General features: G+C 37.4%; 1 protein-coding gene across 1 annotated transcript in view; it reads left to right on the forward strand.

The window, feature by feature from the left end:
- Positions 1-19,530, forward strand: part of LOC124802599 (protein numb) — a 235,952-nt gene that overhangs the window by 157,099 nt on the left and 59,323 nt on the right. The window contains exons 7-8 of the mRNA XM_047263479.1: positions 456-645; positions 1,894-2,124. Of these exons, the coding sequence (XP_047119435.1) occupies positions 456-645; positions 1,894-2,124 (421 nt within the window). The remainder of the gene's footprint in view (positions 1-455; positions 646-1,893; positions 2,125-19,530) is intronic.

Here is a 19,530-nt window from a genome sequence, read left to right on the forward strand (position 1 = left end):
AGTACTACTTCGAAGGAAAGAACAAGAAGTGTTCTTCAAGCGTATTGTGTTGGTGAAGTGGCTTGAAGAGTTTAACGAAGGGGAAGATATAGAAGAGAACTACTGTTACCTGCATGTAGAGTGAAATTGTTCCTTTAGTGCTATCCGTGTGTGTGTGTGTGTGTGTGTGTGTGTGTGTGTGTGTGTGTGTGTGTGTGTGTGTGTGAGAGGGAGAGGGAGAGGTAGAGGGGGAGGGAGAGGGAGAGGGGGAGGGGGAGGGGGAGGGAGAGGGGGGAGGGGGAGGGGGGGAGAGGGGGAGGGGGGGAGAGGGGGGGAGCAGTCGTTGCTTGCCTGTAGATGACCTCCCAAGAACTTGAAATGTTTAGTTTTTAAATAAGTTAGGAACGTATGTGGCTAGCAGCTAATGCTTAAAATATTTTGTTTCATAAACAATTCATAACTATATGTGGTTTTAGGGAGAACGACTCAGCCATGCTGTTGGCTGTGCTTTTGCAGCTTGTTTGGAACGGAAACAGAAGAGAGATAAAGAATGTGGGGTAACCATGACCTTTGATCCTAAGAACTCCACTTTCACACGTTCTGGAAGCTTTCGGCAAGCGTCATTAACAGAACGTCTCCAGGACCCTCAGGAACTGAAGCCCTCTGGTAAGTTAGTTTTTTGACCATTGTGATTGTGACCGTGTCATCTAAGAAACAGTCCAACTGAAAATCTGTAGGTGCTAATCTTTGAATAGGCATTAATAAAAGGCAGCATTTTGGAGACATTGTCATCTGAAGTACTGATACAGATGTTCAGGGGCTGACTGTCACCTCATATTTGTTTTGAGTGAGATACAGCATAGTGCACTTTGTTTTGTAAATGTCATTGCCATTGTACGGAAGAATTGGTTGAAAATGAATTGAGATTGACTTCAGATCACTCAACAAATTTTCGCAATATTATCTTAAATATAACTCACTTGTGCATTTTAATTTAATTGACAAGTTTGTCCAAACCTTTGAACAGATAAAATTTGTGATGGGTATGAATGAAGTAGGTGTGTAAGGTTTCTGGAAAGGAAGGCATAAAAAGGAAAAGAGGAAGCTTGTTCTAAGACATTTATACAAGAATGGGGCTAGTAGATGTAGAGGAAGGTGGTTTCAGGTGAAGTTAGTCCATAGTTTTACTCCTGCACAAAGTGGTAAAAAAAAAAAAAAAAAAAAAAAAACTGATAGAATCCAAAGCGGAATCGGAGAACAGTGGAAGACTTCATTTTGGGGATGGGGCAGAGGCTTACTAATTGGATGTTACTTCAGAACACTTTAAGGGAGATTGTAAAGAAATTAGGACAAGGACATACCAGGTAAACTAGAAAATTAAGGGGAAAAGTCTGTGTGATCATTGAATGAAATAAATAAATATATAAATTGATAATTTGAAGGTGGGTGTGATGTAAACTAACAATAAGAGAATGTCTCAGATTTGATTTCATGTTATTAATTTTTAATATCTTTCTGCAATGTAACTATTGTGATGAACAGTATTGTAGAAATCAGCTATTTTATGTCAGATAATTTGCAGCTCTCTTGCCTGTTGACAGTAACTAATGTTTGTCAGTAACTACTGAAAGAGAGAGAAGTGTGGAAGTTATACACTGTTGTTGTTTTCAGTCTACAGGATACACATTACAGTTTATAGGGATGGTCCAATTACATTGTTTTGCCATCTGTTTGCGTGTGGCCGGTCACAGCGCTGTTAATGTAAGTTTACTGTCAGAAAGAGAAAGATGTAAAAAATTAAAGTTAATAAACAAAGAGATCAATTGATAACAGAGCTAGAGGCCAAACCTCTTTGTGTTGAGCCAAACTGTACTACAATCTTGTTAATTTAATTGTTGTTGTCTGTTTGTATAGAACCACCTCCAGTGCGTCCAGCATTTAACCCATATGCTATTGAAAGACCCCATGCTACCCCTTCGATGCTGCAGCGGCAGGGATCATTCCGTGGTTTTGGGCAGTTGGCTCAGTCATCACCTTTCAAGCGGCAAATGTCATTGCGTTACGGTGACCTCCCGTCGACGCTTGAAAGGCAGCGTTCCCTCAGTTTGGAAGGGTGTGATCTCCGCAGACCTCCCCCTGCCGCAGGTAGGAACTTGATTATCAGCTCCAACCAATAATTTTGTGCACAAAAAAATGTATTAAATTATTAAATTTTGTAAGGTTAGTGATGAAAAGAGGAGCAACAAGCCATTTACACACATTTTTAATGAATTGGGTGGTTGTTGTTGTTGTTGTTGTTGTTGTTGTTGTTGTGGGTGTCTTGTGTGAATGAATATTACTAGGATATATTGGACTTTAGTTATCAATTTGCTTGAGAATTATTTTTATTTTCAATTTTCTTGAGAATTATTTTTATTTACTTGATTGTGGTACACATTAAGAGACAGTTTTTTTACCCAGGAGTGTCTGACTGAAAAACAATATTTCTAATTCGGCATCTTGATTGGAAAGAAGTTGGCTTTGACATTGTTTCTTGACACTGCATAATTTTGTAAGCTACAAGGTATGAAACTTCCTGGCACATTAAAACTGTGTGCCGGACCGAGACTTGAACTCGGGACATTTGCCTTTCGCGGGCAAGTGCTCTAACATTTGGTGTCAACATTGTTTGTTGTGTTAGCATTTGCTTTCCGCCTGCAAAAGGTTAAAACGGAGAACAGAAAAAATATTTTAAGTTTCAGTATGTTAAGAATGGCCATGAGCAGTCAACTATTTTTAAAATAATGCAAGGAATGATGTAATGTCTGTATTGTTACTGTTCCAGTTCTTTCCACACACAATTCCTGAACCAACACAGGTTGTCGCAGCAGGAATGGTCAATGTTCAGGGTTGTTACAGGAATGATAATTCTAAGTAAAAAAAGTCTGGTAAACATGGGCTCTAAAATACATACCTTAAGAGCAATGAGCACTTGTTCATCTTTGCTACTGTGCAACACACCTCTTCTACTGAACAAGTGCTCAAAGCTCTTTAAATATGCATTTTAGAGCCCACATTGACTAAATGTCCCCCCCCCCCCCTTTCAAATGATCCTTCCTGTCATATCCTTGAATACTGACCATTCACTCAGGGATACAATGTATAGCCTATATGCAGCAATGCTAATAAACCATTGACTAAACATAAGAGCTGTATTTCTATATGGACTAACAAAAAACTCGGGAAATAAACTGAGATGGATGTGGATTTCCAGATGTAACTGACTGCTTGTTACAGATGCAAGCAAAAATGTCAAGAATTCAGCATTCATAGATATCATTATTCATTCTTGTTCAGGAATCATACAATAGAAACAACAAAATTATGAAGTAAAACTCTGCAAGAGAATGCTTATAAGTAATGTCTCCAAATTTTTTATGTGAAAGCTCTAAAGGCTTTTCAAATAACACAAATGTTAGTAACATTCTACATTTTTATTCTTCGTGCCCACATATTTGCAGCCCTCTGCCATGGTAGGGCTCAAAATTATAGCTTGTAACATGGTAGTGTGTAATGTAACTAAGTTTATCCAAGAGAAGCAGCATGTTGTAACAGAGTTTCGTATTTGAAGAGTTTGTCCACACATGGAGCACTCTCTCCTTCAGCAGGACAATATCAGACCATGCACGAGGCTGTGACATTTGAAAAACCTGATGACTTAAGTTTGTCATCAGTCATCCTCCATGTAGTCCCAACTTGGCCCGCCTGTTTCCAAAAGTTAAAGAGTACTGTCTAGGACTTCACTTTGACAGTGATGAAGTGGTGCAAGCAGAACTGAGGTAGTGGCTCCGTCAACAAAGCCAAACATTCTTCATTGACGTTATCAAAAAACTGGTCTCTCATTGGGAGAAATGTGTTCGGCCAGGTTGACCATGTTCAGAAATAATTATGTGGCCATGAAGAATAAAGATGTAGAATGTTGTTAAGATTTGTTTTATTTAAAAAGCTCTAACAATTTACATATAAAAAGGAGTTGGCATTACTTTTCAGCACACACTCATAGTTTGCAATATTAAAATAAACTTAGTTACCATAACTGAGCCAACACACAAAAAACATTTAATATTACCATAATGTATCTCGTTGTAATGAAAATGGTATTCACCAAGGCTTTCAGATATCCAAAATTAATCCGCAAAATAGCAGCTCAAGTAGTCTTGTTATTTGTTGTAACTAAGGCATTTAATGTACATAGTTGACAATGTGCTCCACAGTGGAAAAACACACAACAAAGAAACAGTATAAGGAATAGGATAGATTGCTACTAACTGTAAAGATGACCCACTGAGTTGCAGATGGGCACAATGATAGAACTGTACACTAGCAGCTATTGGCCAAAGCTTTCCTCAGCAAAAGAAATCCGGCAGCTCCGTTTGGGGCTCTGGTCAGAGCTGGTAGTAGCGGCGGTGGCGGCCAAGTGTGCTTGAGGTGTGTTTGCTTTTGTGAAGGTGTCTGTTTTCTTTGTTGAGGAAGGCTGTGACCAGTAACTGCATATGTAACAGTCTTTTCGTTGTACCTGTCTGCGACTGAGTGGGTCATTTCTATGGTGAGTAGCAATCTATCCTATTCCTTAAATTGTTGTTATTCCAACCTGGAGTTTCAGTTGTTTGACAAAGACAAAGTAGACATATGGACTCTGGGTTGTGATTTCTGTCTGCCATTTGTCAGCTTTTGTATTGCGTTGTTCCAGGTGCATACTTTCATTTTTGTACTCACACAGTGTTCTATATAGGTAAGGGTGCAATCAAGCTTGATTCCCAGGTTTATCATGTTAGCACAGTGTAAGTGGCAAATATCCATAATGTATTTCATTAACTTCCTTCTTTGCCTCTGTGGCACAAATTGAAAGTACACACTTGTGTTTCTTCGGGGTTGGACATTAGATGAGTGTTGTAATAAATAGCTAAGCTCTTGAGTGCTACATTTAGTTTATTTTACTCCCCTTCAAAGTTTTATCGTGCATGGTGATGACTGCATCTTCTGCAGATATAAAAGAACAAGTGTCCTGTTTGATTGGCTGGTCATTGGCATATGTATTAAACAGCAGTGGAGCAAGAACACTTCCTTGCAGAAGGCTGTTTTTCTGTATCCACCATTGGCTCCTTTCTTGTTATGTGGATAACAAAGAATCATCTCTTTTGTAATAAACGCTGAATGAATTTTACCACTCGTTAATCCTTTATGATATTGTGTAGTTTCGTTATCCATTTCTTGAGATTGATTGTATTGTAGGCTGCTACAAGATCAATGAAAGCCATACCTGTGCCCTGCTTTTGTTCGTATCTATCTTCTGCGAGGTCCATTCAATGTGTGTGTGTGTGTGTGTGTGTGTGTGTGTGTGTGTGTGTGTGTGTGTGTGTATTTTTGGTGGTGTCATTGAATTATCATCGGAATGCCCAGGCACACCTGCCTCACAAATGGGATGCTGGGGAAACAAGGTGACAGCACCATTTCATGTTTGCATCATAGTGAAGCAGTGGAGCGTCGTCATATTTTTGTTAGCTGTAACGTTTGAAACCAATCAAAATTCACTGTCAGATGGCAGCACAATGTTTGCTGATTATGAGAAAGTCCAAGCGGTTGAACACAAGTGTGCTAGTGGGCAGATAAATTCAGATGGTGTAACGAATGTTAAAGATTTGCAATGCCCAGGATGCTCTGCCTGTGTAGTCACAGAGAACAGCATTGCGAGAGTTGATGCGTTAAGATAGGAAAACAGGCGTTTATGGCGAGTTTTGTGCACCAACAATGAACATTAGTGGTGGATCAGCTCACCATATTGTTCATGACATACTAATCTTCAAGAAAGTGTGTGTGAGTTGGGTTCCAAAACATTTTCTGTCAGAAGTGAAAGAAAGGCAAATGGATGTGTGCAGAGAGCTTTTGTGGTGGTACAAGGCTGAAGGGGAGGCATTTCCTCACTGTGTTGTAACAGGAGATGAAAGCTGGGAGCATTTTTAATTTACTAAAAGCAGCTGTTAGTGGCTCAAGGTCTTCTGATGATGAGGAGTCCAGACAGCAATTCGTAACTGGTTATCCAAATGCTCCCAAGAATTCTTTGCATGTGGAATTGAGAAGCTAATCCATTGCTGACATAAATGTGTAGAACTTGGGTGGAGGGAGGTGGGGGGGAGACATTATGTTGACGAATAAATAGGTGTTGCATTCCATACTTGTAATGGATTCTTTTAAAAAATCCAGTTCTTTATTGAATGACCTGTTATATTAGTGTGAAATCAGAATATGACAACAGCATGACCTGCTGGAGTGAAAGCTAGCTGGTTCTCTAATAATGGTTCAATTAGCATAAATTGAAATGACTTTTTTGCTTGTTCTCTCTAATTTTTTTATAAAGTTGGTATTTTATAAAGTTGGTAGTAATGCTATATTGCCTTGGTCTAATTAACCTAAAGCTTCCACAGCTATTAGCTGCCATCCATATGAAGGGTTTATCATAATTACTCGTAATAGTGGAAACTGACATGGTTGAAAATGTGCAATAACAGAAGCAAAAATTTTCCAATGAACATGAGGTGTTTGCTGAATAATTGAGTGTTGACCTGTGAGCTGCCACTAATGTCATTGCCCTAGGTAGTACAAAAGTATTTGAAATGAAAAATTCTGAAATTGCCTCACCACAACGTGTTTTCAGTACAGTAGTGGGATTTATGAACAGATTGACGGGATGGCTATGGGCAGTCCTCTTAGTCCTGCTGTAGCTAACTTGTTTGCGAAGGTTTTTGAACAACGGGCGTTGCAGACGGCCAGTAAGAGACCAGCCAGATGGTATCACTATGTCCATGACATTTTTGTAGAATGGACACAGGAGCAGAGGAGTTGGATGCATTCCTGACACATATAAACAGGATTAATCCGAAATTCCAATTTACTATGGAGACAGAGAGTAATGGGCAACTGAATTTCCTGGATGTGTTTGTGATTAAACCTTGGGCCCTAAGGTGTATAGAAAGGCTACACATTCTGATCGTTTTGCATAAAGATTCAAACCACCACCCTATACAGAAAACAGATGTAATAAAAACCTTGGTAGAAGAGGCATACAAAATTTGTGAACCTGTTTATTTAAAATATGAGATTGAGCGTCTACAGTCGACTTTAGTGAAGAATGGCTATTCTACAAGGAGATAGATTGAGCACTTTGCTCTAGGCAGAGGATCAGGAGCAACGAGGAACAAGTCATCCAATGGCAAGGCTTTTCTTCTGTTCATTAGTAAGGTCACAGATCGCATTGGGAAAGTGTTGAGCAAGTATGGGGTGGAAACTATTTTCAGACCCACCAGAAAAATAAAAGAATATTTAAGATTGGCAAAAGATGCATGGCATCCTTTGGCTACAGTGGGGCGGGGGGGGGGGGGGGGGGTACATAAAATTCCTTGTAATTGACGGCAGGTTTATATCGGTACCACAAAGAGAAGTGTGAACACCCATCTTGTTGAACATAAGAGGATTTGTTTACCAGGAAGGTAATCATGAAATAAAATTCAGCAAGACGTGCGTCGTGTCTAAAACCTCACCTTATTATGTGCACATGTGTAGAGAGGTTATCGAGATTGATAAATACCGTAATAATTTTAACAGGAAAGAGGAGGGTGTTAAACTGGACAAAATTTGGATGTCAGCATTGCACCAGAAGCGTGACGATTGATTACTTTCAATCAAGAATGTTGGCATTACCAAGACAGTCTCATAGCCAACACCACATGATGGACAGTGGCTTCCTCTGCGCTGCCTATATAATCAGCACTTCCTCGAGTTCTCTTTGCAGTTCGCCGCTGTACCTCGGAGGGTGTCTACCGCAGTCAGAGACAAAACGTCAGGGAAGAGTTTTATACCTTGATCACAGACTATCCTCCCGCAAGTTTAAAGTGAAGACAAGACTGGCCGTGAAAGCTGATATTGTATGAAAAATTCACAATTGAGTCCCCGTTTAATATGATCCAAATTTCACTCGTGGCCCATTATTGAGGAGATTGGTATGTGCATAATATGACGCCAGCACGTTTTGCTGCCAGTGTTCAATGCCTTATGTGCCAATAGAGTTTAAGATGGATATGTCGAGCACGGAATGTAGCTTGGCCACCAACATCACTTGATCGCAGTCCAATAGATTTTTCTGTCTGGGGCCATATCGGAAGCAAGCAAAGTGTGCAGCACTCCCATCAATACACTTGAGAAACTGAACCAGCAGATTGTGCAGTCATGTCAAGGTTTATGAAATGGTCCAGGGGTGTTCGAAAGAATTCGTAACTCGCTGAAGAGATAAATTCACTATTACATCAAAATGAAAGACTTCACTTTATAACACCTGCATTAACAGGTATGAATGTACAGTACTTACAGCATGTAACTTGCTGATGTGGTATTGTAGGTCTTATTAAAGTGAGCCCAATTAGATAGGAATTTTATCAAAAAGTTTATATTTCAAACAGATTTCTACTGACTGGGACACTATTTCAAATGTAGTCAGTGGCAGGTCGTAACCACATGTTCATCTTGAAGCTGCATGGTTTGCAGGCCTTTGTTTACTGGAATGTTGGTGCTTTTACAGTTGTAAACTTTCACCCATATCAGTTTTTTCTATTGACTATCACACTTCCTGTTTTGTTAGGTCCATTGCCTGCTGACAAGCTTGAAATGTGACAATACAACAGTGTTACATATAAATATGGATACTTAGCTAGTCATAAAAGAGGAAATGGACTTGATTTTCTGAAAAGTGTATGCCTATCAAATCTCATCTGTTATGTTTTATTACTAATTTGTGTCGTCTACTATTCCACTTAGTTTTTATGGTGCTAGGTGTTGGTCCAATCATTAAAAAAATCATCTTCTCTGATATGCTATTTCCTCTGTCTCAGGATGGGAGAGAGTCCATGGTTTCTGAAGTATAAGATTAAATCAACTTTTCATGTATGAATCAATGTATTAATGTTATACGTGGACACTTTCTTTCTCTTAATCTGGTACAGCCAGTAAATACAGTTGTCCCTAATCTTGAGCTACAAAGGATGCCCAAAGTGCTTAATAATGTTCTCTGTATGTTCTATTTCTTCTAGGTGCCTGTCAGTTGCTTTTTATTTCAGGTGATAGGTATTGGACTTTGTCCATATTTTGAAAGTTTTTGCTGTGTATTCGGTTATGGTATGTTTCAATTACAAATACTTACTTTCACTTTTATGCTGTTCTTTTATGTAATTTATAAAATTTATTTGTTGATCCTCTTTGTTTTCAAGTGCTAACCAGTGGCTTGAGAGGTAAAAATTCCGGTAAATAGGCTTTTGTTTTTTGCATGTACATTTTATATACAATACATTAGCACAGATATGCACATATTTTGTTCTAAATTTAGCATCTAAAATCTTTGCTGTCATACACTAGTGTAATTTAACATGCACCATCCTCACACGTATGGTTTCCATTTGACAGCATTTTGTTTTGTCTATGGATACCATTAGATTTGTTATTGAGCAGTGAGCTGTTTGCCCTTGACAGAACTGAAGAAATGGCTTTCATACTTCAAAGCTGTGACAAGAACAGTTCGTAAGTATGACAGTGGAAGCCTGCATCCTCTGTTGAATAAAATTAGAGCACACATTGTCAAATAACGCCCACACTACGAACAAGCAGGAAGAAGCATCATTTAAAGAGAGATGTAAAATGTAGAAACTTTTTCACACCTGGTGACTGTGAGAAGCTAGTTAATGTAGTTCTGAATGTAGAGATGTCGAACCTATTAAGTTCATTAGTCTCTTGATACCATTAATTAAGTTTTCTTTTTCCTTACTAAACAATTTGGCTCACAGACAAAATAACTTATATGTCGGAAGACCGAAATCTTTTTAAAAGCTGCATTACTGTCAAGGTGATATATACAGGGTTATTCTAAATGATGGACCCATTTTCAAAAATTCTTATGTATTAAAGTACAAATCCAAAATGAACAAGCTTTAAACCAATGAGAAGAGGAAGTTTGAAAGTTTTTGGCAGGCGGCGGCGGGTGGGTGGTGATGGTTTCAGAAGTGGCCGGTGAAGTTCGTGCGGCAATAAGGCAATCATTCCATTTCAGTGTCAGTTGTGAGGGAGATAGCAACTGTAGAGCATAAGGTTTTCTGTGTTCTTGAGTTTGCGAAAAGTGAGTTGCAAATTGCAGTGCAGTGGGCATTTCATACCAAATTAGGTATTCAACCACCAACTTGCATTAGACGTTGGTTAGAGCAATTTGAACTGACTGGGAGTGTGTGCAAAGGAAAAAGCACAGGCCGACTGCATGTGTAAGAGGATGATGTCCGATGGACTCAAAAAAGTTTTGTGCGTGGTCGCAGTATGTCTACCAATAGAGCCAGCCAACTGTATGCAAAGTTCTGAGGCAGTGTTTGCTGTACCAGCCCAATGATTACAACTTGTGCAGGCTCTCAACCCCAATGACAAAGAGAAGCGTCTCACATTTTGTGGTTATGTGCTAGCAAAGGTGGAGGATGACACATTTCTACAGTGTGTAATTTTTAGTGGTTACGCGACGTTCCACCATAATGGAAAAGTCAACAGACAGTGTTCGCGTATGGGATTTAGAAAATCCACATTCACCATTGCAACACGAAAGGGACTCACCAAAGATCAGTGTGTTCTGTGCCGTAACCTGTACAAAGGTCTGTGGACTATTTTTCGTTGCAGAAAGAACTGTAACGGGAATCAGATACCTGGAAATGTTGGAACAGTGGCTGCTCGCTCAAGTTATGGAAGATTCCCAGGAATTCATTTTCCAACAGGATGGAGCTCTGCCCCATTGGCACCGTGGTGAACAAGGCTTTTTGAATGACTCCCTTCCTCAGCGCTGGATCGGTCGCAGGGGACTTGAGGACCTAGCTCTGCACTGCTAGCCACAAAGCTCTCCTGGTCTCTCACTTTTTGACTTTTTGTTATGAGGTTATGTGAAGGAAACTGTTTACGTCCTATCTCTTTCAACCACTATGAACAATCTGCGGAACCGGATCACTGCTGCCGTGCACTCAGTAACAGCAGGTACGTTTTCGAGTGTGTGGGATGAGTTTGGCTACCGCGTCGATGTTTGCCATGCAGCCAGTGGTGGCCATATTGAAAATTTATAACATTTATCAATTTCTCGTTACTAAATTATTATTGAAAACTAATTTTTTTTCTTAAATTGATATCAAAGATTGTGAAAAAAACACTTTGAAACTTACTCTTTTCATTGGTATAAAACTTGTTCATTTTGGATTTCTACTTGAATAAATAGGAAGTTTTGAAAATGGGTCCATCATTTAGAAGAACCCTGTATATTTCTGTGACAACATTTTGAATTCATGAAAAAAAATGCAAAATTTGCCATAACTCCTATCCCATTTTAAACTGAAGATATTCTGCAACTAATTGATGAAGCTGTTTATCTGGTTGAAGGAAGGAAGGAAAGCACATTCCATTATTGCGTTGCTGTAACCAGACTATTGTTTGATGATCAGAATGTTGTAGGAAACCATGAAAATACGTAATGCTGCCGTACACCAGGTGTACCTATTTTTATTCAGTGAATTTTCACATTATGAAACTACAGTGTGTGATCTATTTGAAATACACTTTTTTGTTCACAAATGTTTTGATCACATGGGGTAGATACATTACAGTTAACTGATTTCCACTCTGAGTTATCAGAGCTAGAAATCCACAAGACAAACATGCACCCATCTGCTAGGCATTACTGTTACTCTGTTCATTTTATTGTTAGAACTTATTATAATAACTCTTCTAGCATTCTACACATCAACAGTAACATCTGATGGTCTGTCAAAATAAAGAGGCGTCTGGTCGGCGTTGTCTATGTGGTATAGAAAATAGTCATGCTGTATCCTTAGATTGATTTATGACACTGATGTGCAATTTTCGTCAAATGCCAAGAGAAGTTGCTGAGCTAGCCTTTAGCCTCACAACATAAGTCTTGCCCTCTTCATTATCCTCCTCATGTGCCCGCCAATACTTGCTTTGAATTCTGTGTTACATGCAGTTGGAAATTTCCTGTTCATCTTTAGCACTTTCATTTGGGTAATTTCTTTAGTTATCAGGAATTTTTCATTGTGTTTCTCTTGTACATAGTGAACAACTCGCTGCTTCAATGCGTGAAACCTACCCAGCTTTGGTCCACTGAAAGTTTGACACGAAGAGCTGGCGTTCTTTAATTTGTATGTTGCCTTTACGCCATCTATGACCATTCACTTCTGTGACACCATTTTTTTTTAATTTTTTTTTTTTTTTTGCTCCATACTGCACTGTTATTTATGGTCTATGCTTCCTGCATCGCTATTAATTTAAAATAAGTGTTGTACAGTCTGTGTTGTGAACCAATTGCAGGATACAGAGGAATAATGACCCAAGTTCAGTATTGAAGATTCTTAGAAAATTCAAACTTTGAGGACTGTTATCAGGTTTTAATTAGAAATAATTTGTAGATTTGTTGTTTACTTTTTGTATTATGGCATAATAACTATTTACAATAGTGCAGTACAACAATGAAAAACTTGTTAATACGATAATACACAAAATTTGCAAAGTAACAGAATTTAAAAGATTAGCAACTACTATTTATTTTTGAATATTATTGCCACTGTATCACTTTCATACTTCAAACACAGGTTAAATTCAATGAAACAGTCTTTCATCATGAGATAATTATAGGTCTACTTGCAATAATGCAATACAACAGAGTGACTCTGATGCTATTGTAGATTGACGCAGTTTAATATATGACATGCCAGTTTGAGAGTTTTTATTTCTGGTGAAGGTACTCATAGCAGTACTGAAACCTTTGACAAAAGACTCCCCTTTTTGCAAACGAGGGCTGCTATTACTGGTAGTTATATGTTAATGCAATAATGCACAGAATGGCTTCTGCAAGGTAAAAATTATTGTCAAAGTCCTTACAATATCTGAAATTAATTTAAGAGCATAGAAACTACTGTTAGGGGTTTGTTTATAATGTGCCAATTTTTTCTAAAGATATTCAGCTTTATGTATGACACAAGTTGTTATTTAATAACGCAAAACGATAATATTAATTATTGCCAGCATATAAGTAGGTGAAAAAAAGTGTAAGTCCGTAGTTATAATGTTTGTAATATTATTAAATGTTATCTTACGTATCTTCATGATGGGTTTTGCCGACTTATAATGAACTGAAATATAGATGTGCTTCTGGGCCACAAAACTACTTTAAAATGTGCAAATAGTCATATTTTATTTTTAGGGATGCCAAGAAGTAGTAGGTGACTTTGTGGATGTAGGGCCTTATCCTTTAATTCTTGAAGTTTAGGAGCATCAATGATCTTGTAGGTTTCATAGGGACCAAAGTATGACCTTCGCAGATGGGCTGGTTCATCATTGCACATCACGAAGAACTGAGAGATGGTTCTTTAAGTAAAAGGACATTTCTTGTCGTAAGTTTCACTCAGAAATCGTCTTCACTGAAGAAATAATTTTGTTTACAGTTCACTACAACAAAGGGTTCTTGAAGTCTTCTTGAATTCTCAATTACTTGACACCAGTCATTTGATGTTTTGCATATTGTCTTTATATTTACCAGGCTCATATTTTTGTTACTTTCAAGACAGAAATGACCCTTCACTGGAAAAATTATTTGGGTGCAGTCAAACCATCCTTTAATGTGCTCCAAGAAAAGACAAACGAAACACACTGTAGTTCTTGTTCTGTCCTGAGCAAGAATTGCAGAATACACTAAGTTCACATACACTGCTGGGTATGAGTTCAGTACAGTAATGCCACGGAACAAACTTTATATGAACAGTTTGAAATGGTTTGATCGTTGGGGTAGTAAACACATTTCTCTGTAGCAAGGCAGTGTGTATTAAATGTTAAATGATAGCAGATGTTGCTAGGAAACCTCACTTACTGAGATATTGGGCAGTGGGAGATTTTTCTGGTAATCCATCATAATTGCAACTCTGTTTTGATTTTTCTATACGTACGCTGTCCAGTCTGCTATATTTAATAAAACTTTGTCATCCTTTCTTTTGTGCTGTTCATTTCGAGCAGATAACCATTTTCTTTTCTTAATCAGGTCATCCAGAGAAGTCTTGTTGTGACTGCTAGCTATTGTGAATCAACTTGAGCAAAATTGGCTTGAAATTTATCACATGCGCTTATCAGATAAATAGTTTCTTACTGTTATGCCAGCTGTAATAGGCAGTATGCCCTTCAAGTGATTGTTTATGTTCATGAGCTTTTGACTATTGTTTCACATTTAAGTTCCTGTGGTCTATTACCATGTTTAACCTTGGTCTTGACAAGTGCTTTCCTGGTAGGTAGGAAACATTTCAATGTGATGAGGTGTCTATTTGTAATGCCATGAATTGATAAAGTGCTGCGTGACCAACTGTTATTTCAGCTGTCTTTCCGTCCCTTACTACCCGAATTTAATAACTGAAGTCACGATACTGTGTTTCATCAGAATTCTTTTTTGGCCTCCTGCATAATATAGGCTTCACAGTGATTAGACAGTGTAGATGTGCATTTTGTACTGTAGGATACTGTGTCAGTACACTCTTTAATCAATTCATTTTTTTCTGTGGTAGTTGTTTTTACAGAACATGTCAAGTGTGAACACTGCAGTCATCACCGCATCTTGAATGCATGTTGAAGCCTCTTAAACTTGCCCATGAACTTTCCTGTTCTTCGATTGATTCCAGGTTTTGCAGTAAATTTTTATCACAATTACTGCTTGACAGTGTGGAAATTTTCACACACTGTCTCAACGCACAACTACAACACAACTAACAGTGCACTACAATGTTACTCAAAGACTGTTTACAACAGTGAAAAACAATAATGAATAAGTAATACCTGAATGTGTGGACTATCATCACACTTCCAAAGGAACAGTGTGACTATGATCATTCTTAAAAAGTACACAACTACTTGGACCTAAATTATGTGGACATTGGTCATTTCTCCAAAGTTAGTTTCCAAGCTCTTGTTTTGTACTGTAAGATGGCAGTGAAAGCTAAAATTTGATCTAGGATAGACTCTGATCATTATTCCTATATGTCATTCAATTGTGAACCACAAACTATTTGCATCAATTAGTGATTGTTACAATTTACAGTTCCTATAGTGCCAATAATACAGGGTGTTCCATAAAGCGATTCACATGGTCTGTACTTCAATCACTCAAACAAAAATGACAAAAACAACAAATTTTTATTTACATAGATGACCACAATGTTACGATGCTTTACTGTTGAAGATGTTCATAGCCTCCTGCAGCAGCAACTATACAGTGTCTGCAGTGTTGTGGAACAGATTGACACATGGTTTATGGTTGCCATTGGAAGGGATTCACCGGCAGTCACAGTTGCCTCTCTCATATCATCCAGCTTACATACAGTTCGTTCCTGCAACATGGTTGGGTACTTAACACCCATCACTGTTCTAAAAAAAGAATGTCCTTGAAGTCCACTGACAGACATGCCACACCACATTGATAACCCGACAAGATTAACAGTTTGTTCTTCGGTAACATCGGGATTATCTCTTGTTCAGTACACACAGTTATGGTGATTAGTGGTTCCATTCAATTTGAATGTCACCTCATGAGACATAACCGTGACATCAGTCAACTGTTAAGTATCTCAGATCCATTCAGAAAATTCAAAGTGCCAATCTGGATTGTCCTCCGTCATCACTTGAAGCAACCTAGGAATGTAGCGTTTCCATATTACTTAGTTTAAATTGTGGAGAGCGCTTGATTTGCGTACAACTGATAGACGTGCATTTTGTGCATGGTCTTCCTTGGGGATCTTGCATGAGGTTGTAGCACTGTGTCATCTGCTACTGCTTTCTTCTTGCCACACTGTCTCTTCTTCACATCACACATACTTACTTCCGTCTCAAATTTGTCATATAATTTTGTTGTTGTTACACACGATGGTAGTGCAGTATCAAATTCTGTCTACCATTGTCTCAGCACTTGTTTCAAGTTCTCACATTTCAAAAATAACTGTTTTAAAAATCCACTTTCTTTGTTCCAAGGACAAGTTTCCAGTCATCTTGTTATTTACATATAGTTGCTGGCAACTTATAATAAAAGAATTGCCACACACACTAGTCAGGAGAGCACCTTATAATCACAGTTAGGTCAGGTTACTAAAATTCAAAAAGTGTAAACCTGTTTGCCAGACACCCTGTATAAGCAAACTGAGTTACAATATATTGTTAATTGCATACGGATATTTCTTTTTGGACACAATGTGGTTGTAAAGGAGTTCATACTGCGTGATGTATTTCAGATGGGAAGGAAACCGTTTTATGGGTTTGTGGAATGACACGAGTCAGCTGGAATGATATTATCTGCAAAATTAGGTTTACAGAAAATGTCAGAGCTGATTTTGTTCTTAAGTAACCTTAGTTTCAAATCCATTAAGTTCTGTATTTTCATTTTGTGTTTCGTATGTGAATTAATTTTTTCATGATAGTTGTTAAAAGGATGGAACATTTCTTATAGATCTTGGTTACTGCCATTAAACACTAAGTTGTATGTTGTCTACATGATAAGCAACAGTCTTCAAAACAGGATTACTCTTGAAAAAATTTTCTTCTAAGGCATTTATCAAAATATCTGCTAGTAAAATTCCAGCTTAATATACATCCCATAGCTAAACTGACTGGCTGCTCCTATAGTTTCCCATCGAACTAAAAATCTCTGTAATTCAGCACTGTGCAAAAATCTTGCTTGTTTATGACAGTTCATCTCATTGACAGTCAGGAGAATCGAGTGGTTTTCTTTTTGAGTGGGGGGGGGGGGGGGCACACTGGTTACTTGTTTAGGTAGTCACTGTTTCGCTGTGAAGAAGAGTTTTTGCAAACGTAAAAACCATGGGAATGAGGCTTTAATAAACCTTCCATTTTGCAACTGAGTGGTTATTTACTATTTCTATGAGAAGACAGTGTAAAAATGTTGATCTCAGTAGCAATAGTTAATCTGCAAATGTAAGATGACCCTGCAGTTTTTGAATGACAAATAAAAAAAAAAAAAAAAAAAAATAAAACTTGTCCTGTAATCGAGTAATTCAGTAAATTGTGAAAAATAATGATTATGTTATGATTATTTAAACTTAATCGAGCAAGCTCACACACCCTCTTATGAACATAACTGCTCCAGTTTTAAAGAAAAATGCAGGAACAGCTTGGCCATTGGTTTTAAGTGACCGTAGTTAGTTCGTGGTGATGACTTGACTTGCTACATCTGTAAATAGATAGTAGGTGTATTTTTATTCTTTTTCCTTAGCTTGCACTTTTGAATATTTTTATAACTGCTTATAGTAATAGTAATTTTACATTTTTGTCTTATATGGATTTTTAGTTCTGATGGTGATTGAAAACCAGTCAATTGTGGTGTGTCTACTAAACGCAGACCACACGTTTGTGATTAAAAGAACCAACATTTAATGTTCATAAACTATGTAAAGCACAGTTTAAACAGACATGTGCAGTTCAAGCACAAAAAAGTATACATTATAAATTCTTTTTCAGATGACACATGAACAAGATAAAATTTGTAGAACACACGCGCGCGCGCGCACACACACACACACACACACACACACACACACACACACACACACACACACACACACACACACACACACAAGAGGAAGAACACTTCGAAAAACATGTATATCACTAGTCCTTTTAGTCATCTTGTCTTTTATTTTTCTCAGTTAATTAGAAAATTGTACTGTAATTTTCATCGTTTTACTTACAGGGTGAGGTCCCCAGCCATGGGATTGACTTTCTGAAACTATCTATATGGTTTAATGTTATATGGCTATTTAGTTATATGGTTATTTAGATTAGGATCCCAGGTATCACACACAGCAACCATTCACCCTAGGTGGCCCTTATTTGCAGTGTGTTTTTTAAGAAAAAAGGGGGAAGGGAACTTAGTGTGACACTCAGTAGCCCTACAAAAGTACAAATGGATTCTGATCTCGTCAGGTGTAGTAATTTTGTTCTATTTTGAAATCTTTATCAAAATGACTTTGATCATCATTTTTATACAATTAATTGATTTAAATGTAATTTTTTATTTCTGTGCCTTTGTCAGCCATTTTAATCGTAATATCAACTTCTTTATTTGCTCTCATGTTTCTTCCTATATTTTTTTCCCCACTTGAAATCTTTGTTCGTGTGTTTTTAATTAATTTTAATTCCTCTTGTTTGTCGTGTGTGTGTGTGTGTGTGTGTGTGTGTGTGTGTGTGTGTGTGTGTGTGTGTGTGTACATTATTGTGTTCGTTATGTCTATTTCTCATTTTGTTTGAATTTTGTGATGCTTAAAACCCTTCCTTCATTTAAATCTTCATTTGCGTTAGTTTGCCCACAGTGCAATCTGTGTTATTTTGTCCAAAGTGCAGTAGATATTTAGGTTATGTTTTAAATATTTAGGAGTATTGCAGTGTAAAAAAAATTGCACATATGCTAACCATAAATACATTTTATTTACCACTGCATAGTTAATATAAACAGATTATTTGGATTTTTGTTTCCTAACTGATTGATCAGAATTTTCAGATAATTGAATACAATAATTAAACTCATATTCACAAAAATTCTGATTGGAAAAACAATGTGCAAAGAAAAAAATGGAAAAAATTCATACAGTGAACATGACGATGGAATAGAAATATAAAATTATGTTTAAACCAATTAATTGAACAAAACTAATGATTAAAGTTGTTTCAATAAAGATTTAAAAATAAAAAAAAGATGCTGCACCTGACAACCTCTTATATGTGAAATTACTATTCGATTCTTCACACCATGAAACCAAATTAAGTGATACAACTTTTTTTTAAGGTTATTGAGCATTATGCTAACTTCCAAAATTTGTTTAATCAGTTACTCGCTATCATGGGCCCACCGTGGTGATTGGCTGCAAAGTGTGGTACCTGGGATCTTAACCTACATCACAGTACATTTGATTTGAAAAGCTCAATCCCCCTGCTGGGGATCTCATCTGGTAAGAGTATGTACATCAAGTCAGTCGGATTACGTTAATAGAAAAACTCGTTAAAATGTAGGTCAGTGCTAGGTTTCATAAATATTATCACATTATTATTGTGTTGGTTTCTGTAAGGTGAACCAAGTACATTGATTTATATTTCGTTTTTACTTTTGAAACTCTGATTGCTGTATGGCTCAGTACTGAATGTAGGTAAACAATCTATGAAAGCGGTAACCACATATATTGATATTGCATGAGATTATAATTGTTGAATTGTTTAAGCTGTAGGTGTTATTGTGACCTTGTTAAATCTAAGTTAATCATTGAAGTTTTGTTAAGCTTCCTTATTTAGATTCATGGCTAAAAAGAAGTTTGTGCTTACTGAGAGATTTTTTTATTTCTTAAGTCTATTTATATAGATAGTAGAGAGCAATTGAATTCATTTGTATTAGTCCAACAGTTGGAG

The sequence above is a fragment of the Schistocerca piceifrons genome, chromosome 6 (genome assembly GCF_021461385.2).
Source record: "Schistocerca piceifrons isolate TAMUIC-IGC-003096 chromosome 6, iqSchPice1.1, whole genome shotgun sequence".
NCBI lineage: Eukaryota > Metazoa > Arthropoda > Insecta > Orthoptera > Acrididae > Schistocerca > Schistocerca piceifrons.